At 35.5% G+C, this 25,100-nt stretch overlaps 1 protein-coding gene across 11 annotated transcripts in view; it reads left to right on the top strand.

The window, feature by feature from the left end:
* Nucleotides 1-25,100, top strand: part of SOX6 (SRY-box transcription factor 6) — a 596,201-nt gene that overhangs the window by 229,199 nt on the left and 341,902 nt on the right. For 10 of the 11 annotated variants that reach the window (XM_059407840.1, XM_059407831.1, XM_059407851.1 and 7 more), the window contains one exon: nucleotides 12,105-12,345. In XM_059407840.1, the coding sequence (XP_059263823.1) occupies nucleotides 12,109-12,345 (237 nt within the window). In that variant the 5' untranslated portion in view covers nucleotides 12,105-12,108. Of the gene's footprint in view, nucleotides 1-270; nucleotides 350-12,104; nucleotides 12,346-25,100 lie in introns of those variants that run through there. The other variant, XM_059407813.1, reaches the window with a different exon arrangement.

Here is a 25,100-nt window from a genome sequence, read left to right on the forward strand (position 1 = left end):
GGTATATATAAAAAAATGTGGATATTTGGGTTAGTGGTGAAAACCTTTCCTCAGCTTTCACACTCAATTATAATTTATAAAAATGCAAGTCCTTGTGTATGATTTTTTTTTTCTATTTCATTCCCCCAGAAGTTAGGGTACCTATAATGTTGTATAGAAGTCAGATTTTAAAAAGATAACTAAATGACTTGGTATTCCCTGAAATGAACTCTAGATGGGCCGTGTGTTAAATATATAGTGCTCAAGTACCTTATCTCATTTTTTTCTCAAGGCTGTCCTCAACACCTTTGTAATTAGCTGCGGTTGTATTTGTTGCTTCTGCTATGGCCTTTCTGGTAAGAGGTGGAAGGTAGGAATTGGATCTCACATTTCTCTAGACCTTGAAATGAATGGGCACTGACAGCCTTATTTTATCTCACAATTGTCTGTGTAATAATATAGTTAAATGTTGACCATCTAGACTAACAAATAAAAGCATGCTAGGGAAAGCATGGATAGTTAACAACAAATAAATATTTATTAGAAAATTTTGTCATATAAAACTATAGTGAACCTCTCAGCTGTGACAATACCTTTAACTATTTCCATAACTAATTTTGTTGTCAAGCTGTTTAGAATGAGAGACAAATGCATTGGTTACAGGGTTGGCAGTTCTCCTTTTTTCTCTCTTTTTCTGTGTGTGTGTGTGTGTGTTTAATAGTTTCTAACCAATAATTAAACACCTCCAACCTTAGAAACCTTAGCAAATCCTTTGACTAAGCTTGGATTAAATATGTATCCAGAATATTTAAATGGAATATTGAAAAAATAAAATTCTAGAGGAAGTGTATATATATTAGTAAAGAAAAATTCAGATGATAATTGAAAATAGTTAATAATTTATTTAATTTAGAATTACTGTTAGTTACCTTTAATTCTAGTAACACCTGCCCTGGAGTTAGACCACTTGAGTTCAATTTCTGCTTTTTGTTTTCACAAGGTGTGACTTTAGCAAATTTTAATTTTTAAAAAAATGAACATTTTTGTGCCTTGGTTTCCTTATTGTAAAACAAGGACAATGACATTATCTAAATCCTAGAACTGTTCTGAGAACTAAATGAGATAATACATGTAGCAGTACTCATTGCAGTGACCAGTACTTTCTAAATATCTAGTAAATACATTCATGCATCTTTTCAGCTATCTCTCCAACATCCATCCATCCATCCATCCATTCATCCGTCCATCTGTCCATCTGTCCATCTATCTAACTTTCCAATGTTTTTAACAGCATAGACTGATGATTTGGGGGTGGGGGCCTTTCCATTTGCCATTGAATATATAGAACTTTTAAGGTATGAAATGAATTTTACTGGCTGGGGGGGGGGGGAAGACGAGATAACCCTGGAAATCCAAGTTAGGTATAGAAATCTAGGGGCTTTACTTTAAATCCTCTGGGTAAATATAATACTCCAATTTTATTTCTGCCTATTCATTTAATAATATTTGAGCAGTTGGACAAAAAAAGTGTTTTCTTTATGGAAAATTTTGTACTAGGTACTTGTGGGACTACAGAGAAGCCAGGATTTTTTTTCTGCCCTTGAATGGTTTGTAATCTGGCTGGGATTACTTTTAAGAAATACATTGATATTATACTTTTTTATAAAAAGGTTAAGTAAATTAGTATGCATGCTATGGACTCTGAGAAACAAACTGAGGGTTTTGAAGGGGAGGGGATGGGGGGGTTGGGTGAGCCTGGTGGTGGATATTATGGAGGGCACATATTACATGGAGCACTGGGTGTGTTGCATAAACAATGAAATTTGGAGCACTGAAAAAAAATTAAATTTAAAAAAGTATGCATTAAGTATGGAATGAGTGACATAAAAACAAATTTTAGAGTACTTATTAGGAGTGATTAGAAAAGGGGTGGATCATAGTTACTTGAAATAGTTTCAGTTGGCTTCCTGGTGATAAGAAAGGAGGGTGAGGGAAATAGGGGGGCAGACAGAGCAAAGGCCAGGGTTGGGGGACAGCAATAAGTGAAGCTTGAGTCTATCAGTCTAGTTAGAATAGAAGGTTAAAGTTAGAATACTAGAAGATAAATTTTGAAAGATTGGTTGGATTTGAATAGAGGGCCTTGAATGCCAGAGTCAGGAGTTTGGTCTTTTTTTCTGTCTTCAGGGGAAAGCCATCGATGTTTCTTGATCAAAAGAGTGATTTGATGAAGGAAGTTGCAGTAAGATTGATTTGGAGGGGGAGAAAATGAAATTAGGGAAAACAGTTTAGAGTCCACTGTAAGAGTCTAGATATGAAGTGTAATAAAGCCTTCGTCAGGTGATTATGAGCATGGTAAGAAGGTGTGAGAAGAAGAAATTTTATTAAAGAAGAATTGTTAGAGCTTAATGACAGGCTGGCAGTGAGGAACAAGAATAAAAGGATGCAGTGTCATGTTTTGAATTTGGATGATTCCAAGAATGATGCTTTTCTGGGTGTGAATGAATGAGGAAGGGTGTTGAAGAAAATAATGATGAAACTAATTTTAAGTTTGTTGAATATGACATAGCAGAGTACATCTTGGTATAAATGTCTAGCAGTCATTTGAGGACTGTTGTATTTCAGGAAGATGAGAGAGCGCTCAGTGTTGGGTATATAAATATAAAAATTATATGATTTAAATATTAAGGAATGAGATGTTTGACAAAAAGAGCATAGAGGAAGAGTAATGTTTAGGTTGGCAGCATTAACGTGAGTGGTATTTTCTGTGATTATATATTCACCTTAAGTTTGAAAAGTAAGCTGTTTAGTCATCTCTCTCTCTCTGATTTTCCCTTTCTCTTTCTTGCCAATATGTAGACAATATTGCTTATTTACAGTGTGTGTGTATTGTGTGGGGCACCGATGACCCAGTAAAGAACAAGACGGACATGATCTCTAATCTCATGGGATATATAGAATAAGCTTCCTTTTTAAGTAAAAAAAAACCCCTTTTAATATTTTCTCTTTTTCTTCCACTGAGTGTAAGCTTATGATAATATCTTTGCATGCATTTATCTCCCTAGGACTAGAAGACATTCTATGACAACAGGTTTTTTTTTTTCTTTCACTTTTGATCCTTTTTAATTATCACTGTATTGTATGGAGTATTCTGCAGGAGCATAATTTAGGAATGTGTTAAGTTACTCATCACTTAAGTTCAAAAAACATTGATCACATCCCCCGTGCTGGGTGGTTTTTGTTTTGTTAAACTTATAAGTAGGGTTTCTTGAGCTGGGGTGGTGGGGAGGAAGTCTTTATTCTATATTTTGAAAGTGGGCAAGATCAAGGAAAAAGATCTTTTCCTGAAACAGTCTTATTTCTCAAATCCAGACTTCTTTTAATGATGTGAAATTTATCTCAAATTGCAACTAAGTTTGTAACTAGAGATTGGATTTTTGTTTTCTTTTTTTTTCTCTCATCCTTATTCTGTTTCTGATTTAGCCATAGAGTCAATCCAGGGTCTTCATCTCAGACTTTTCTCCACTCTTCCCTTATAAAATGGGGTAATGGTGGAGTATGAATGAAGAATAAGATTGATTCGCCATTTCGGATTTATAAAGGATGAAATGTCTAAATGTACATGGTAAGATTCAAGCTCAGGGAATCTTGGGTTGTTGATGGTCCCTGATTCATTCTACTTGCACTCTGGTGCAGTGCTTCTCCCTCTTCCTCAGCTGGCCTGGGGTTGTGTGTGTGTGTGTGTGTGTGTGTGTGTGTATGTGTGTTGGAGGATTAAAAATGACATTTAGAAAAGAAGTATCAGGTAAAAATGGAATATCTGGCAATTGCTGAAGTGGTTATATATCTCTGTTAAAAGGAGGACATTATTGATGAAAGAAGAAAACCCCTATGTGTGGAGTGTTTTCAGAATGGGAAACATAGTTCTTTTCATACTGGTAGGAATGATGTAAATCTGAATGTTTTAAATCTTGAGTTAGATATAAAATCACTTTACGAAAAGAGCTTTTAAAAAAGCAGTTTGTTTGGAGCAACATCTATATTTATGTCTTCGGAATCTTCAGGGTATAGGAGAACCATGTCAAATTTTCAGTGCTTTAGTACTAACCCAGTTTTGAGTTACTGAAATCACTTTCATAGTGTGCCAATCCGGCCACCAAATTTGGAGAAGGATTCCAGATACCGAATGTCTCAATAATAGTTGTAGACTTGTGCCCTATGCTTGGTCTTTTCTCTAAACTTCGATAGAGATACTAAATCAATTCGTTAGGTGGATTTTCAACCTGGAAAATACAGGCCACTTTAGAAGACAAAAATGAAACTTTTTTTTTTTTTTCTTTTAAGGAGAAATTAAGACAAAAGCTTTTGAGGTTGGATCCTTTTTTTTTTTTTTTTTCCCCAACCTTCAGAAATGTTTCTGGCCTGGAAGGAAATCTCTTAAAGCATGGCTTTTTAAAATGGACGTGCTGTTGACATACACTTAACATTATTAGCCCAAATGGCCGTGATATAATTTGTAGGCCTTGTACTCAGGAAAGTTGCAGTGCTCTTATGGTATTTTTATTCACTTTTTCTGAATTGGTTTTTCATGTTGTTTTTCATTTTAATGTAATGTAAGACTGATAAATCTTATTGTTAAATAACAAAGATTGCATCATAGCCTTCAGTATTAAAATGCACTCCTTTTTGGGGGAAGCCAGATAGATGTGTTTACTCTGTAGAGAGATTTAGATTTGATTTTTTGTTTTCTTCATGGTAATTATGTTTGCACTTTGCTGATCACTAGTTGTGCATTATTACAATGGAAGGTGACAATTTGATTGTCTTCAATTGGAGAAACAAGTAATTTTATATTCACTAAGCTGTCAGGTAACACTAACTCACAGTACTAAGAGCTCCTGGCAATGCAGCTTGGCACCTATATTTAACTGCTTTGATGCTTGTGTAACCTCCACTGAATCAGAAATACTTTGCCTGCTGGAAATGGTTTTCAGGGTTGTACAATGAGGTTTTCATTAAGTAGACAAACTGAAAATGAACTGCAAAGCCATGGTTGTTTCTCTCCTCCCCTTTCCCCTTCACCCCTCTTTTATCACCTCCCCTTCCTTGCCTTGCCCTTACCCCTCCCCATTCCTCCTCCTCTTATTTGATAGGAACCTGAAATTTGTACCTTAGTTTCATTTACATGGAAGAGAGGAATTGCTGGATTGCTTTATTTAGCTGAAGGAAGGCCTCAAAGATTAACTTCGTTGTATAGTTTTGTTCATGGTGATCACACGCGAGCCTTCATTTTTTGAAATGATCTATCCAACATCAGTTTTCGTATTTCTCTTTTTTTCTGTCAATACTAAAAAGTGAAAATAGAGGTAAGAATGGAAAATCAATGACAGTGACAGCTTCTTGCCCTTTCAATCTGAGAAGTTACTTTTCTGGCTTATGATTTTTATCAATAAGTGGGTAAGATATCTTGTAATTGGGCTTCTAGACTAGTGGATAGGTTTTTTTATTTTATATTTATTTAAGATTTTATTTATTCATTTGACAGACAGAGATCACAAGTAGGCAAAGAGAGAGAGAGAGAGGGAAGCAGGCTCCCTGCTGAGCAGAGAGCCCGGAATCGGGCCTCAATCCCAGGAACCTGGGATCATGACCTGAACCAAAGGCAGAGGCTTTAACCCACTGAGCCACGGAGGCACCAGACTAGTGGATAGGTTTTAAACTGACAAAGACACGTTTGGTTTTCAGTTTAAAAATTATGGTTCTCATTTCATGTGAGGAGGAGATTCAAAGTAATCATATATAAATAAACTCATTCTGCTCCTATTGTAGACAGTTTTCATTCAAGCCACATAGAGGTCTTTCGGCTGGGCTATAAAGTCATTGTGCTTGATTAAAATCCCCTAAGTTAGTGTATATTTATAGTAGCCATTGTTTGATTTTGCTCTTATTGTTAAGTGACTGATTTTATTTATAAATTCTGGGCCTGCCTTTCCAAAAGAAAGATCCCCAAAAGTTACTGGTTAAAAACACTGTGAGAAAAATTTGTTATTACTATAAGCAGAAGTATAGACAGAGGTTACATGAAGTCAAGTTGTTTTGATCTCCAGAAGAACTGGATATTCAGAGACACATGTAACAATTGCAGGTTTTCCATAGACAACCAGGCAGATAGGCTAGTCTTTAGGCTGGTTGCCTGCCTCTTCCAGCAGATACCAACCAATTAGACAGAGGTGGTTACGTGATGTAACATTATCAGGAGAAACAATTCATGACTCAAAGCATTCCAAGACATATGAGCTCTAGTCCAAAGAACAGTCTTAAGCTATATAAAGTGACAGCAATATTGTCAGCTAAATATAAACTCTAGAAACACAAACTTTGATGACTTGAGAAGAATCTGTTCCAGGTAGTCCCTGTTTTGTAAGAACCTCAGAAGGCCTTAGGAGACAATTTTGGTGCTTTGGTGTGAATAATTAGAAGCCTTAGATAAGTCAGAATCCATTAATTTAAGCCCCTTCTTCAACATACTTCAAGGGCCTCAAGCATATTTCATTTGCTTCATCTCTCTTGATCTAACAGATAAATCAATGAATTTTCTTCTAACAGATATTGTCTGTATATGTTACCATGTGTGTTCTGAAAGAACCACTACAAACTTTAAAAGATAGGTTTATAACTCTCAAAGGTAGCTCTGAAAGAAGTTACCTTTTTTTTTCCACAGAATTTTCTCAGTTACTTATTAAACAGATGAAAAAGAGAGCAAAAACCTGAAGCTGAAGGAAGTTTGGGGAGGGAGGAAGTTAGAGAGAGGAGGTAATGCTGGATAAAACAACACAAAGAATCAACAGCCACTCTCAGACTCTACCCTAATGAAGCAGGAAAAGTTTTGAGAGGGATGTCTTCATTTTAATATCTGGAATTGGGACCCTTCTCCACCCCTCAATTCTTAAACAAGGGGATTAGAGGTACAGGAAAAAAGAAAATCGTTCTTTGCCCTAGGCTGGGTGGACTGGCATCTTTTGTAGGGGTTCCTAAGTATTGTGCATTTTGGCAGCTGAACATATCTGTTACTCATGCTGCTTAAAATGAGAGGCACTGTGTTATATTTTTGGAAAATTAGTTGTTTATTTCTTAGTATCGGATTAATTGCAGTATTAAATTAACAGTGAATTATCTGACAAAAATAAGTCTACCTTGGTAGCCTGGGGCTGAGTTGCAAAAACAAATTGTGAATATTGGCCTGAATGTTTAATTTTTTCTTTAAGTAAACCAACTATTAAATATTGCTTTATGTTAAAAACTGAGCTTCTTTGGAATAAATGTAATACACCTAACAAGTGAATGCCATTTGATAATTATCTGAGAAGTAAGGAAGCATTTTTAAATATCAAGTTAAAAATATTGTTCCAATAAATTCAGTGACTCTTTTTGATACCTATGTAAATCCTGAAGGATAGTTTGAAATGGATTCTTCCCAGGCAATAGTTTAAAAAAAAAAAAAAAAAAAGGTTATTTCAAGTGGTAATGCCTTAAGAGAAAGTTGTTTTAAAATAATCCTAACCTTTAAACATATACAAATAACTATTTCTTAAAAATAACAAGAGCAGGTCTGTGAATCACCACTGGGGATAAAAATACATGTTTATAAAAAATAAAAAATTATATTAAAAAAAAATAACAAGAGCAGCTCGAGCTGGTTTAAAATTCTAGAAAACTTGATTTTCTGAGCTAGATGGCTTAATGTATAGATGTCCATATCCTTACCATTTTATAAAGTCTTGGACCCCCTAACCTTAGTTTCTTGTTAAAGAACATAAAGTAAATTTCCTGTCTGAATAAGTTTGTAATAGCCTCAACATTCAGATTTTGTGGTGAGGTTTTGGGTTTGAAGTAAAACAATTATCATCTTTCTAGAGATACTCCTACTGACTTCCTAGAAAACATTATCCATTACTGGAGTCTTTATTTCCAACAATCTCATTCCCAAAAGTCCTAAGCCCTGAAGTTCTTCCCAATGGCCTGGCATCCTGGGAATTCACTTGATCTTCTGGGCAGAGACATTTCAAGCTCGGGGAACACATGATGGGAATTTAGTTTCATGTGTCCCAAAGATATGTAATTCTCTTTGGAGGTTTTACTTGATAATAGCTATGCCCCAGAAAACCATCTTGTTTAACCAATGTGATAAGTTGACAATGTAGTTTTTCTCTCTGATTATAATGTACTCTGTGTAGTCAATACACTAGTACCATGTGAGTGTAATTTCCTCTTTTATTTTATCTCCAATGCACTGTATTATAAATAAACAGTTAAAAAAAACACCAAACAAATCTGTTGCATCTCCTTTTAAGATTGTACCACTGTAGACACTTGTTCTAGTAAAGTAGAATTGGGCGCATTTGATTGCATTTAAATTTTTCATGCTTCAGCAGTTTGGCTGGGAGCACAGTAAAGAAAAATCCCATGAGCGAGGATAGTTTAGAATAATAGAACTTGATTTTGTGTATTATAGCGGCAACATTTGCGCTGCTTTAGTTAGGGTTGTGTCAGCACTTCCATTATAAACCCCTGTTTTCAGGGGGTATAACTAGGGAGATTTTTTTTTTAATACAAATTAAAAAAACAATTCATTTGAATGATTTTTAAGTTATAATAGTGCAAAAATAAAACAAAGTAAAGTCACATAGAAATTGACCATTTTCACAAGGATTTGGATTCTTTTGCAAGAATTTTTTTATGACAGCAGCTAAAGTAAGATACAGTTCTAATACATAGGAGATGAAATTTTTTGTAATGAAAAATTACTAAATGAGCATTAAAAATAAAATTGAGCATCCCAGGTGACATTTTTAAAACATTAACATCAAGTATATATTTGATTTATGAGTTTCTAAGGGGGGTAGCCATGGTGCAGTGGTTATAGTGAAGGCATTACCAAAAGTCAAGTATCTTTGCAGCTTCCAGAATAGTATAGTTGATCTAGTAAAATGTTTTTAAAAAGGGAAGCTAAAGTAAAGAAATAAATGAGGATGTAATCAGTAAGTTCCAGGATTCTTTAATAAAATAACTGTGTAAAAAGTAATCAGTAAATTGAGTCTAATAATCAGAAAATTTAAGACTGACTTAATAAACTTTGCTTTAAAAAGAATTTGTACACATTTTCCTTTTAAAAATACAACAAAACTACCAAACTACAACAAAACCAACAATTAAAAACCAACCTGAAAGAAGCCCAACAATTTTATCAAAAGGAAATGCCTGCAGTAGAACAATACTGCACAATCACCTTTTTCTCTGCTAGCAACATGTTGAGAACTGTAGTAAACTCAAGAAATTAAATAAAATATGATAAGTAAAGTATGCTTCTTGGAATAAAAATATTGGTTCCTTAGGTAAAGGGAGGGATTTTGAAGTTGAATGTGCCTTCCTTGGTTGTTAACCATTATTGCCCTACATTCCCCCCTCTCCTTGTCCCAGAGCGATGGTGTGAACTGGGGATGAACAGTCAAATTTCATATTGCCTTTTTTTTTTTTTTTTTTTGGCAGCCTATCTTTCATCTGCAACCTTGATAGACATTTGTATTTGTAGGTGCAAAATAAAAGACAAATTGTGTGATGTTGTAAATAGGTAGCTTTCCTGAATGGTCACTGGAGGAATCACCAGAAGACTGTTGATGAAGTAGAGGTGAAGCCTTTCCTCACTAATTGTATTCAGCGTGTAATTTCTAAACTTCCCTCTGAATTTTGATTTTCAATTAACACTCCCCATTTGAAGATAATTTTCTATTTAATGTAATTGCAGGAAATAATTTATTGGCTGATTAAGACTGAGGGCCCAGCCTTCCTTCAGAAAACACTCTAACAAACCAGCCTTTAAACTCAACTCTGCTTTGGACAGATTTAGTCTATTTTTACAGCTGCATGGTTGTGTTTAATTAGGATTGCACACTATTGTTCATTGGTGCAGTTTATACTTGAAATTATTCTTAAGAGACTTTTCATTTTGGGTTTTGTGTCATGATTAATTTATACTAAAGCAACCATCACAGACATTACTATTGGAAGGAGCCAAGTCACTTTATAATAGAGGATGTTTGTTGGGGAGCTAAAGTCAGTCTGAGTTTTGGCTTATGACTTTCAATTGTATTTAACTGTTTTAAAAGGCAGCAGTAAATTCATTCTTTTGTTTGCAATGTGAATGATTACATTATTGGTACTGTCATTATCTGAACCATGAAAACACTCTTGTTGTTTATGGTAAATTCTGGATAAACTTGCAGACCAGTTATAATTTGCCTGGCTTCACTGCAGTATTTGCAGTGATCCCTGTACAATGAAAAACATCATTGGTGTTTTTTGGTGTTATTTTCCTTATGTGTGTATGCATTTTTCCACGTGCTAATTTTGATAGAAATTAGTCAAGAATATACTTACTGATGCTTTGATATAGTACTCTTTAGGACATTTCATTTCTTTCTTCTCAAAGAAAATATAGACATTCTCCTACACTTCCTTTCCCCCATTTTACTTTCTAGTATTGAGTCTAGGAGATGAAATTTTACTATTTGTAGAATGATTATTATAAGTAGGTATCAGCATTTTAATATGTTTCAAAGCACTTCAAAAGCCTGTAATACTTTTATTTAGAACTGTGCATAATTAGATTAGCTGATCTTATATTAATTTTTTTCACTGTAGGATACTAAATCTGAGCCCCCTCATTAATTGTGAGAAATTTAGCATTAGCTGTTAAATCCTATGTGAAACATGGGCTGCTACATAAAAACTACTGTTTAAATTGGAATTAACTTAATTATTTTTCTTTGCACTTGATATTTCCTTCACTGCAATATTCATGAAAGCATGTGACAGATTTGTAAATTTAACTGTTAATCTCAGATTTCTAGACCCTTTAATCAGTATTTATTTGTCTGTAGAAACAGTACTAGCAAGTTAATGATTTGCTAATTTGAAAAATGCTCATGTGGTTTCCTATGTTAACTGATTTGTGCATTTTTTAAAAAATGGTACGAAATCAATTAATGTTAAAGAGCAATTAAGGTGGAGATTTTATTCCTTCGTTACACAGCAATTTTAGAGCTAAAGATGCTATAAACTGAAAACAACATAAAGTTTTAGAAAAAATACTTAATTGTCTTTTAAGTCATAAACTTTTGGTGGTTTTATTTTTAAACATTTTGCTCAGAAAATCGTCTTGACAAAACACAGAATGGAGACTGTGCAAAGTGCTGTCGATGTTTACTTGTGGGTACATAGATGAATGTTTGGTGATTGTTTTTGCAGTTTAAAAATATGATGTATAGTAGGCATTTTACTATTTTCACAGCAATTGCTTTGAAGTTTGTATGTACTTTCTAATATAAAATAGAGGCATAGTTATTTCATATACTTAATTGAAATGTTATGAAATTGCCCTAAAACTAATCTAACATTATCAGCCACTCAATCAATATGTCGCTTACAAGTTAACTCACAGTAGTTGACACATTTGAAGATCTTTAGAAAAGGATCAGATTGGCACTAAACAGTGTTAGGCCCTGACACTCATAATACGAGGTATAAACTAAGAAGTCAGGACCAAATTTGCTTAGGACTTTCAATGTGTATTACGTACTCTCCTGATTGTATTTTCTCACATAGACTTCTTTAGTTCCCACATAAAGCATAAGAGAATTTTGGATATTTCTACTTTAAAATCATCCTCTAAACTGGCTTATTCGTCTGTTCATTCACATATTAATTTATTTTTTTCCATTGTTATCCATCAACCTAATTTGATAATCTAGTTGGGAGAACTGGGAGGAAAAATACACACATACATATACTGTCTGTTATGAAGACTCATTCCATGAAAATGTCATTTATGGATTGTTAAGGGAGAAAATGTATAGCAATTACTTTGAAGAGGTTTGCTGACTTAAAAGTGGAGAGGGAGGGTAGAACAGATAAGCTAAGTTCTTTTTCAAAGTGGTTTAGAGTAGCTCATAAACAATGTGAAGTTAGAAAATGTACATTTTTTTTTTTTCTGAATTAGTCAGATGTAAGGGATGGTTTGTTCTTTTGTCAATGATGGCATTTTGAATCCGTGCTATTTCCTTCTTCTGCAGAAGAATGTCTTCCAAGCAAGCCACCTCTCCATTTGCCTGTGCAGCTGATGGAGAGGAAACGATGACCCAAGATTTGACCTCAAGGGAAAAGGAAGAGGGCGGTGATCAGCATGTGGCCTCCCATCTGCCTCTGCACCCCATAATGCACAACAAACCTCACTCTGAGGAGCTCCCAACACTTGTCAATACTATTCAACAGGATGCTGACTGGGACAGCGTTCTGTCGTCTCAGCAAAGAATGGTGAGCTTTTAAAATCTGGCCGCTGTCCTTAAGTGTGTCTGTTAGTATGGCCTCATCACACGTAGGTGTTCTAGAAAAAGCTCAAAATTCATATCATAGAGTTACTTGTGTTTAGATCATGAAACAAGCATGTATATATTATTAATATTACTAATACGCTAGTAACTGGGAAAAATTGGAAAACGGTTTGTGATTTAGTTTTTATCCATTATTAGGTCAACTTGCCAAAGATATTTAATTTAAGTTGGGGGTAGGTTTGGTTATCTTGTTCTCTGAACCTCTTAATAAGGTGGCAAACTTGATAATGACACAAAGTAAGTATGATCAAATAAAGTGTGGCTATGTATTAATGTTATATATTAAGCAAACATGTCTATGAATGAGGTCATATGGTGAATATATCTTCAGTGGGGAAATGCAGGTATTTGTCATTTTTAATGGTCATTTTTGATTTATAATAAAGCTTTTCTCACTTATGTACCTGTATATTAATTTCAAAAGGACGGGCAAAGCTCCTGAGTATCAGTCAACCGACTACAGGAGTTTTCCCTGAAGGTAGAAACAGCAACATCAGATACATGCAGTATCTTAGCCAGCTTTCCCATGTGAAATTCTGTCTGTAACCATTGAAACAGAAGCCACAGTAAGTGGCACTGTCTAGTTTAAAACAAAAATACTCAGTTTTTTAGCATCTAGAACTGACCAAACCTTAACATATTTTATTAGATTACGAATTGACAACCTATTTTGCATTTCTTAACTTTTGGTTATGTTAATGAAAGACATTTTAAGTGGGCTGTGAGGAAAAGTTTTATTCTTTAATAAAAACCAGGTAATATTTAAAAACGCCTTTACTTTTGATAACATGTATTTAAATTCTTGCTCCATGCTTAATGTTTAATGTCAAAGACTTGATTTTATAAACTATGGAGGCAGACATTCTTCTTTCTCAGCTGATTTTGCAGACACAGCTAGTACCCTGAAACAGCAGGTGAAAAGTAAGTGAATGGAAGGAAAGATAAGACTTTTCTAGACCTTGGTTCATAAGACGTTGTCATTATACAGTTAGATAGCTCCAGTGAAAGATGTCTTTTCCTCGCATGGGGGAGAGAGGAGAGTATTAAAAGGCAAGGCTAAAAGACTAAAAGTCTGTTTTTCTGATTAAACTGAATCATTTTTGTACCTCCAAGATAGCAAGGGTGACACAGTCCCTGCTATTGGCTTTTCGAGAAGATAGTAGGCCCATGTTTTATCTTTATTTCATCAAGTGTTTATTATAGAGTACCTTCTCTGGGCTCAGCATGCTACTAAGTGCTGGTTGTACTATGGTGAAAAAACATGCAAGATGATGCTTTCTTGGAACTTATATCTAGGAGAGGAGACAGAAATTAAATAAATATACATACATTAATAGATAATTAAAATTGTGATAAGTGTTAGGAAGAAAAAGAACAGAATACTATGTGAGAAATAATGAGATAAGGTATAGAGGGATAGGAATGCCTTCTCCAAACCAAGAATGATAAGAACTAGCCAGGCAAAGAATAGAAGAAGGAATAAAAATAGCAGAAGGAACAGCATGTGTGACATATTTGAGGTGGGAAAAATATAGCTGAGCATCGGGAAAGGAAAGATAGTCTTTGGGGTGCCAGTTGGTTAAGCATCTGACTCTTGGTTTCAGCTCAGGTCATGGTCTTGGGGCTGTGACATGAAGACCCTGTCAGGCTTCAGGCTCAGTGGGGAGCCTGCTTCGATTCTCTCTCTCACTTTGCTTCTGCCTCTCTCCTTGCTCTCTCTCTCTCACTCTACAAAATATATATATATATATATATATATATATATATATATAAAAGATCGTCTTTGAGGCTGGAGTATAAATGAGTGAGGATGCAGTGTAATTCAGATCTTGTTGGAGAGACAGGTCGGGGTGTATCCAACAAGACCATAGAGATAATGTTATGGAAGTGATGTTTGATTCTAAGTGCAATGAAAAACCAGTGAAGGGTTTTAAAACACTGCAGATAGATCATGAATAGATGGGAAGGAGATAAGAGTGAAAGGAACAAGACCTGTTGGGAGCCTACTTCAGAAGTCCAGGTAAGGGGCGCCAGGTTTGCTCAGTCAGTTGGGCATCCAAGGACTCTTGTTTCAACTCAGGCAAGGGTGTCCCGGGTTGTGGGGATGGATTCCCTGGTCAGGTGTGGCGCTCAGCAGGGGGTCTACCTGAGATTCTTCCTTTCCCTCTGCCCCTCCCCACTGTTCATACGTGCTGTCTCTCTCTTTCTCTCTCTCTCTCAAATAAAAAAATGAATCTTAAAAAAATAAAATAAAATAAAAAAGGAAGTCCAAGTAAGAGATGGTAGTGGTTTGGGCTAGTGTAGAGGTAGATGGGGTATAGAGAAGAGGTGGATTCAAGATCTGTTTTGCCACTTAAGCCAAATACAGTCATGGACAATAAAAATAATGGCACTGAAAAATATAGGTTGAGACAGAAATTATGCCCTTCAAATTTTACTTCTTCAGAGAACATGTTACTTATTTTCCTTAGTAAAATTTGTTTGTATTTTGGCAAGCGCCAGTTTGCTTCAGTGAATTACTCTCAAAGTTTTATGATTTAAAATTTTGTCAGAAAATAGATACTAATAATTTGCTTACCAAACTAACATTAAGAGGGATTTATGGTAGTATAAAATAGTTTAAATTTACAAATATGTTATATATTAGTATAAAAGAAATCATATTTGCTGGAAATGTTTTCAAACTTTCACTCTCTTTTGATATCAAGCACTGCTTTCCACTGGAGCTTTTGTGTATTCTGAATGTCTGGAAGCCAAAATATTTTGTTTTAACTCCCACTCTATAGTATTTCCCAGCTGTGTACTTATATAGTATAATAAAAGGATTTAACAAATGGGAAATAGCAGCTGCATTTGGAAATTCCCTTTGTGCTCCCTTTTCATTCGATAGATTCAATAATGTGTAACAACTGTAGCATCAGACCTGTAGTGACTTACACTGCAAGTATCATATCACCAACCAATTCTTCTTTACAAGGAAGAGAAACAATAGAAGGATTTTCGGTTTCTGGGCAGTCCTGCAAACCTACATATAGAGTGTGTGTGTGTCTGTGTGTGTGTGTGTGTATGTGTGCACGTGTGTGTGTGTGTGTTGGGGGGTGGGGAGACTTTGACTAAAATAAAATTTAATAAACACTTTACCTCATTCTACGTTCAAATAAATATGACATCCAAAAGTATTGTTATGAAGTTAAATGAAACTTGGTAGTTCTCATCAATGGATCATACTCACTACCCAGTGTAACTGAACCCCATAAAATAGCTGTGGAGAAATAAAATGTAAAAGTAAACAACAACAACCACAATTCTACTAGTACCTATTCAGTTTCCATTGTTATTTACTTTTTGTAATGGGTCTTTACTCATGAACAGTTAGAAACAGGCACTAAAAATTTCTTATCTGCTGGGTTCAGGAAGGTTTTACTTTGAAATATCAAGACCACAGAAGAGCTTTACTGCAAGAGATGGTGAAGACAAGGCAGAGAAGTTCCACTAATCCGCACTTCCTGATTAGAAAAAAAAATCTTGAAATGTTGAAATTCTGATCATTTTGATGTGGTGTTCCAAAAAAATTAGAGACCACTCAGTTTCAAAGAAATAAAAGTGTTCATTATGGCATAAAGCAAAGGAGAATAGAAATTTTAAGATTGGAATTCAGAGGCCAATTTGAGATTAAGAAGTTTGGATTGTGAATTTAATTATAATTACTTATGTTAGAGATGCCCCAATGCTTGATTTTAAGTTTAGTGTGCTATGTTAATTGGTAAATTGAATTTGAAGGCTGAAAAGTTAGGGTAAATAAAAATTCACCATCCTTTACTGTTCATTACACATAGCCACTACTATTTTCATTATGAGTGTACCAATGTACTGGTACTTTTTTTTTTCCCAGAAGAATATTGACATTGTCTCCTGAAATGTGTTTTTGTTCCCATTAGGACTGATTCATTAGACAGGAATAAATTCACATACTTTTTTCATGGAAAAAATGTGTAGTATATCATTCTTTTCAATGTTAACAAGGACAAAGGAATATTTGGTAGTTATATTTAGTGACTGGCAGTATGACTCTGTGTAATGATTATCTGCTGAAGATTACTTGAGTATATAGCACCTACTAAGTTCTAAGCACGGTAAAGAACTCTGCTATCATGGAACTTAGATTCTAGTAGCATGACAGACAATAAAGAAGTTGCACAGAGTGAGCCAGTTTCACACAATGATAAGTGGAATAAAGAGAATTAAATAAAATGTGATCAAGAATGACTAAACAGTCTGGAAGTGCTCTTTGAGAGGGTGACTTCTGAGTTGATGTTTGAATGAGAAGGAAACAGCTATGCAAAAATTGGGGGGAAGACACCCAGTTAGAGTTTATAGTAAGTGCAACAGCCCTTTTGGTTGATGTATTTGAATAATAGAAAACAACAGAGGGGCTGGGCTGGAGTGGGCGAGGGAGGGAATGGTATGAGATGAAATCAAGGAGGCAGGCAGATGGCAGAGACTTTGGGGTATTGTGGGCTATGGTGAGATGTTTGGACTTCAAGTTCAAGAGGAAGTCATTGGACGATTTTAAACAAGGGACTAACATGATTTGATTTATGTGTTTGGGCTGCTATGCAGCACACTGGTTGTGGGAGATAACAGCAGAAACAAGGATACCTAGTAGGAAAACTATGGCAGTAGTACTGGTAAGAATTTGATGCTCTGGGGAAGAGTGAACAGTTAGGTTATTCTTTGATCTCATAGATTCTGAAGAAGGGAAGATTCACACAGAAGGTGAGGAGAATATTTTAAGCCATGTGGGCATAGTAAGAAATTTAGTCAAGAATGAACAGGAAATGAAATTGCTAAGACCAAGAATGGGGGGTAGGGAGTAGGTTTGCTCCTGGACAGAGAATGGTCCCATGTGAGGCAGAAGCTTTTTCCTTAAGATGAAACTGTTTGCCCGTGACCTCTGGGGTAGGCCACGGGAATGTGGGCAGGATACCAAGAGTATCCCTTACAAGATCCACAAAATGACAAGATTCCAAGTGAGATCTTCGATATACATGTGCATCTGTGCACTTACATGCATGCTTATATTGATATATAATTCAAGTCAAGATGAGATTATATGCATCTGGCTTTTAATTACTAATGTAATTAAGTAAAAATAACCATACTGGACCCTGAGCCCCAGAATATCAGAGCTTCTTATTTTAGAGGACCTACTTAAATTCCCCTGAATAAATTTTATTTTTTTAGAAAAGTTTTAAAAGTACTTTTTCACTGTACATAAAACTTCCAGTAATGACCTTTGTTGTAATTGAAAGAAAACAGTAATAGGCATGTTGAGATATTTAATAAATATTAGGAATAATACTGTCTTGCTTGCAAACAATTTTTCCTTTCTGATGTTTTTGCTTTTAGTCCAAAGACGTTGCTAATCAGTGCACACCAAGAAACAAACTAAAGGTTTTAGAAGGGAGGGGTGTGGGGAGATGGGAGATGGTGATGGGTATTAAGGAGGGCATGTAGTGCATGGAGCACTGGGTGTTATATGCAAACAACGAATCTTGGAACACACATCAAAAACTAATGATGTACTGTACAGTGACTAATATAATATAATAAGAAAAAAAGAAATTACTAATGCTATTGAAATTCAAAAAAATTTAAAACTTTTTAAAAAACTAAACAAAACAAAAGAAGTTGTTAATCACTTCTGGAGTGTTCTATGTAGTTCACTTTGAGTCATAAAAATTCTGATGTGAACTTTGTACTGTGACTGGGATTGGAGCTGTTGTCATTACATGATAACATAGTCCAGGAATTTGTGTGAGGATTTAATCCTCCTCAGCGATGATTTGTGTTGTGACAGGATTTTAAGAAGATTTCTAATTTTGTAAGCTTTTGAAAGATATTAAAAACTTGAGTTGTTAAAATTTAGTCATTTAAGATCATAAGTAGCACCCAAATAAAATTTATTTTCTCACTTTTATTGAGACTGTGCTTTAGAAAGTGTAGTGGAGCCCACCAGTTTGCCTGGACCTATTTTATAGTCTTAACACCAAAGGCAAGGTTCATGTGCATCTTTTTGGTATCTGCTTGGTCTATGAAGCACTAGAAAATAATCCATAAAATAGCAAGGTCTAAACTTCCTGGAAAATTTAGTTACCACTCCTTTCATTTTAGAATTTTGGAATTCATTCAATTTAAGTACATTTCAAACCTGAACTTCTGGTAACAAGTGAAAAATGTCCTCCCTTGTCCACTGAGTCATGAAATAGCCTTCTCCAGGAAGACTTGTGGGAGATTTCCCATTTTCTGTAAATTTCAAACTGTACTTAGCACTCAGTAGTCTCTTTTTAAACCTCTCTCAGAAATTTAATGATGGGAATGTGCTTACAATTTAAACCAAAAAATAAAATAATATTTTATTGCCTGGTATGATTAGTGAAATAGAAAACTACTGTTGTCTAATGTTAACACATTGATCATCTTGGCATTTCCATAACCTGGTTATGTACACTTTCATTCCTGCTATTAAAAAGTATAGATCTTTAAAAAACTTTCCTAAATCTGGGTACTTTATTGTTATTTTTAAAGATTTTGTTTATTTATTTGACAGACAGAGATCACAGTTAGGCAGAAAGGCAGGCAGAGGTAGGGAAGGGGAAGCAGGCTCTCCGCTGAGCAGAGAGCCAGATGTGAGGCTCGATCCCAGGACCCTAAGATCATGACCTGAGCTGAAGGCAGGGGCCCAACCCACTGAGCCACCCAGGCACCCCAATCTGGGTACTTTAAATTAAGCAGAATGATTACTTGAAAATAAGATATTGAAAATATCTTAATGTTTATAGAAATTGGAATTATTTTATTATTAACCTTAATGATATAATACAACTTTAAATACACTTTTTGGAAAAGTTTTCTTACCAAGCATATTATCAAAAATCTTTATCAAAAGGAGAAACACTAACATGCTCTGGAATACTTGGCTTTTTTCCCCCTTGGGCAAGAAAGAATCAGGTATGCATGCTGATTAACACACTTCAGTCATTAACGTGTGATTATGTGGGCTGCATATTGAGCACCTGCCAAAATATAAAAATCCAGTACTTCGCTACATCTGTGGAAGGACTTTTTGCATTTCTTTTGTATTTTGACAGTTCAAGGAAAATCAGGCCCTAGCATCTTTTTTTTTTTCAGTATAATAAAACTGTATATACAGAATATTTTCAAGGAGACAAGATATGCCATGTTTATTTTTATTTTAATCTTTCAGGCTGTTTGAGAGCCAGTGACTGGAGTTTGCAGAGCACTGACTATAACATGAATCTCTTAACAAACTCCATGACTGGCATTCACTTACAATTTACAGCATTCCTTCATGTTCATAAGGATTATCTTTTTCTGGGATTCACCCAATATTTCCCTAATGTGCTTCATTTTTAGGTGATATCTTTATGCTTCTTAAATATATATTTTTTTTATTTCTTTCACCAATAAGCTGCTAGTGTGAATCTCACCATGATGCGGGGGCTGTTCCTGTGGTTTGATATTTTCTCTCTACTGTCCATATGCAAATATTCCTTCATGACCAAAGTACAGCTTGAATTCTATAATATTTCCAACACTTATAAAAGGTCAGTTTTCAATAATTATTTGAAATAAGACTTGGTTATTAACAGAAAAACTGGGATGATGTAGTCTAGCAGAACACCTTGACTGAGCCAGGCCTGTTCCAGATAGCTTTATTTTCTGGATGGATTCAGAAGATTTCTGTTTGTTTTTTAAGATAGACTTCTTGTCAGATTGGTCAGTATTAATCAATGGAAGCTGATGTCATAATTTTCTGATTAAAGACCAATAATTCTCTGAACTCCACTGTCTATAGGTGGTTCTGATTAATGCACAGTTTCTTGTATAGAATTCCTTCTTACTTAGTGGTGATCTGGGTACATCACTATAATGAAATATGATAACTGGAATGATGAAATCTGCACATTCCTGTAAGGCTTTGAAGCAACATGTTGTAGAAAGCAATGTATATATTATATAGCGTGCAGTGTTTTATGTGACTAATTTGAACTTTTCATGATTAGAATGAGATATGAATCTTAAGGTTCTTGTATATCAGCATGAAGAAGATGGTGGTGCCTGTGACAGGGAACATTTTGCTTTGGAAGGAGGAAGCTGGAATTATAGTTTGCACCCCTCCTGCTCTACCTTCTTACACTAATTTGGGGAGGGTTGGTTTCCATAAAGGCAACTTTAACATAATGAATCATTCGGAGATGACATTGAAAGGGCTCTCTTTGATTATTGAATTAAACCACCTGCATTAAGCAGGAAAGCGCCTACTCTGTTCCTTACATGAACATATCTAATCTTTCTTGAACACATCTAATGAATGTGCCTTAATTATCTTGATATGCAAATTATCCCACTGTTTGATTGTCCTCTGCAATAAGTTTTCCTTGCTTTCCAAGAGAAATGTAACCTTTTAAAAGAAGAACGACTTCAAGCCATTATTGCTTTTGTTAATATAGCTTTCAGTGTGATGACATTTATTTTTTATACTATTAACCTTTTAAGTATTATTTTGGTATTACTGCATTCCCATGACCTCTAGGCATTATTTTTCTGCGTGATGCAAATTGAGTTCAATAATATATCTCTGTGTAAACCACATTCTGGAATCCAAAGTATAAATTACAAACCTTTGCTAATAAAATTTTACAATCAGGTAAAAATTAGAAATGAATATTTATGCATTTCATTTATCTTCTTTATATTTCATTAACATCCTAGAAAATGGAAAACCTTATTTAATAAAATGATTGGGAATTATTTTGTAAACTTTTGCTTTCATTATAATTTAACTCTGATTTGTTTTCACTGCTAGTGTACTGAGAGTACCTAGAATACAATATTCTCAAGTTCATCAAACTTCTGGAATGAAATGTGCCCTCATTTAAGCATAGATGGATTATGGTGGTCTATAGAAGAGGTTCATTTACCTTGGGGCACACAAAACGAGCTGCTTTTTTTTTTTTTTCAATTACTATTATTTAGGAACTTTTTGGTTAGCTTTAGTAGTAAATTAGTAACTCTTTACATGAGGACTGTGTTAGCCGGGGTTAAGCTAGTGTATTCCATGAACAAATTGGAATAAATTTTTGCTCCTGAATTCAGAGTTAGTATGTGGACTTCAGCTGTATTATTTTGTTCCTTGTATGCTTCTACTGAAGATACCCCTGTCTTTTTTGTTTTGTTTTGTTCTTATGTTGATATATTTTGTATGTGAAGTTGATTATGGTTTACTTATTTAGCGTTTTGAAGTTGACAGTAAGATTAGAATTTAGCTGTCCTTTTGGCCACCCTTCCCTTGGATCCATGAGCAGTGACACAGTAGAGCAAGGAATGAATCTGAATCTGAGATTTGGGGTATTTGGAAATTAGAAAAATATAAATTCATATCTTCCCTCCCTACTCATCTCCCTCCCCCTCCCAGCCCTGAGAAGAGAAAAAAACATGGATTATATGATTGTAACTGAGCCATCAACTCAAGTTTGCGTGCTGCCTTCAGGTAGAGTAATGCATAGCTTCTAGGCATTGGGGGCACCTGATGACAGAATGAGACTTCTTGTTGCTGCCTTGTGGTAAATTAGTGACATTTTTGTGCCTGCTTTCCCTTTTCCTGGAAATGTAAATGCAGATAGATAGATAGAAATAGATAGATGGATGGATGCCTTATTAGCAACACGACCTCTGAGGTATCATTTTTAGTCTCTTTGTACTTGTTCTATCTGTAAAAAACTTAAGTCAGAGAGCTGGAGACATTATTTTAAAATTCCTGGATTACAGAGAGTTTCATATTAAGCCATTACATGGATTTGATGTATTGGAAGGAGATTTGAAGTCTTTTGTGGTTGAGTTTTCTAAATTGGGACCCTTCCTGGGCAAGAGCCAGTGAAGAGGGGAGCTATTTGAGTCCCAGAGCTGTCATGAGGGCTCACTCAGTATGTATGACAGAGAGAGCAATTTGTTCTCTAGTTGCTCTTCTCTGGGTAAACAAGGCCATGGAAGGACATCACTGTTAATAGAGTAAAATCTCTATCAACAAATAGATTTGATAGGCCTTGATTGGGCTTGGGTACTTCTTAAAATTAAGATTTGTGGAGCGCCTGGTTGGCTCAGTCAGTTAAGTGTCAGACTCTTTATTTTGGCTCAAGTCATGATCTCAGGGGCATGAGATGGAGTTCTGTGTCAGGCTCTGCTCTGGCCACGGAGCCTGCTTGAGATTCTCTCTCTCCTCTCCCTCTGCCCATCCTCCCCACACTGTGTAGGCACATGCACTCTCTCTCAAACAAACAAACAAACAAACAAAAACCCTGTGAGATAGAAAATATGTACTCCAAGCTTTTTTAACGTGATCCCAGTCTCATCATTTTTAGATAGACAACCAAGACATAGTTAACTATCATACCAATATTTGTTCCTCCGTGCGCAATTACCGTCCCACTACCTTTTCCTACCGAATCCCAATTACCTTACCTTTTTCCTAAAAGTTTTGAGTCCCGTTTTTTTCTGAAGCTACTCTGATACCCTTGAATGATGGTAGATCCCCTTCTCCGCCAAAGACCCCAGTTTCTGTTTTGAATTACAAACAGGTTTCCTAGAAGCTGGATTAAATCACATTTCAACAGACTACTTGTGTCATGCTACCAGTCCTCCTCTTCCCTGTTCATTCTGAGCTAGTGTCCTACAACAGGTCCCTGGTGCCTTGACTGTCCTAGTTTCAAGGCCGTTTACCTATTTTTGGTACAGGTTAAGGAGGCTTTTTACATCACCTCCTTTGCTTCCACTTCATAATTCTGATGTCTGGGTTTGTCCACTATTTCAAAGTGCTCTTTATTATTCCTCATTTGGATGATAGTTATGCAAAATGGGTTCCTGGTGAGCTGACTGATACCTGGATCCAGTGATGTGTATGTAATTTAAGCATCCACCATAGCCTTCAGTTCATTTAAAGCATACTGGCTGCTTTGCTGATTATATATAAAAAATACACAGTTATTTTCATAAGTGCACTGGTATCTCTCAAATGGGGAAGAAGAGAAAACAACTGCGAAGGAGGAGAGCATGAGGATAATAGACTTGACACTAGAGTAAGTAGTTATCTCGTAAGAAAAGCTCTGTGGAATCATTTGAGACTCTCTATGCATAGAAAGTTGCTCTGTAAGAACTTGTCCAATTATACTTCTCCAACTTCTGCATAATCACACCCCTTATTCCCCAGTGCCTCAAATTGTAAAAAGCAAACAAATAAACAAAAAAATTCTTGATTTAGTGGAAATTTTTCCCTGAGGTTATTTAGAGGAAACATAATTTAGAGGAAAGGATGTTGCTTCATAGAAGGCCTATGTTTATCTCTGTCGCTAATTTGCTGTGTGACCTTAGGGAAGTCACTTTATATCTTTGGACTTCAATTTCCTCATCTCAAAAATGAAAGATTTGAACTGTATTCACCAAGTCTCTTGCTACTTTTAACTTTCTTGGCTTCAAAGTTAAAATTGTCTTAGTCCAATTCAACCTAGCCTGGTAGTGTTGTTTGAGTTTCATATGGTAGTTTGAATACTAATGAACTGCCAGATGAAAGTTAACTGCTTAAAGTTAGTAGGCACACAAATCTGCTAATGGCTGGACCTGACACTGCTCCACGTGTTGGTAAATTCACCATCAGACCTGCCTGCCTTAAAGGTCCTCTTGCCATTCTATTATCAAAAAGTCATAAAATGGGACGCCTGGGTGGCTCAGTTGGTTAAGCAGCTGCCTTCGGCTCAGGTCATGATCCCAGGGTCCTGGGATCGAGTCCCACATCGGGCTCCTTGCTCGGCAGGGAGCCTGCTTCTCCCTCTGCCTCTGCCTGCCTCTTTGTCTGCCTGTGCTTGCTCTCTCTCCCTCTGTCTCTGGCAAATAAATAAATGAAATCTTTAAAAAAAAAAAAAGTCATAAAATATTCTCAATTCTGAGAAGTTAGTTAGTTAACTTGCCTGGGTTATATGGGAGGTAGGTAGAAAAGCTGAACTTAACTACAAAATCTGGGCCAGAGAGCCTGCATTCTGATAACTATTATACCATCTTTTTCTGCATAGGGCTTCAAGTACTAGATAGGATTAAGCAATTAGATTTTTTTTTTTAATTTTCATTATTTAAAAAAAATATTATTTATTTGACAGACAGAGATCATAAGTAGGGAGAGAGAGAGGGGGAAGCAGGCTCCCTGCTGAGCAGAGTCCCCCCCACCCTCCGCAATGTGGGGCTCAATCCCAGGACCTTGGGATCATGACCTGAGCTGAAGGCAGAGGCTTTAACCCACTGAGCCACCCAGGAACCCCCTAAGCAGTTAGATTTTTAAGGACCTTTGAATCTTGAGATTTTGATTCTCTTTGTGAGGCTGATAGTGTATAGATGAGGCAAAGCTCTTCTATGTGCTTGTCTTGACAGGTTTAATTTTTTTTTTTTTGTATTTTGCTTCCACTTATTAAATATAGTGATGAGGACATTTTAAAAACTTATTATTATAATTTGTTTTTCTTTGAATCAAAATAACACTTTAAAAACAATAGCTTTCATTTCTTAGACTTTAGAAATCATGACACTTTAGCAAATATTGGTGATAAATTTATA

The sequence above is a fragment of the Mustela nigripes genome, chromosome 1, assembly GCF_022355385.1.
Source record: "Mustela nigripes isolate SB6536 chromosome 1, MUSNIG.SB6536, whole genome shotgun sequence".
Lineage (NCBI taxonomy): Eukaryota > Metazoa > Chordata > Mammalia > Carnivora > Mustelidae > Mustela > Mustela nigripes.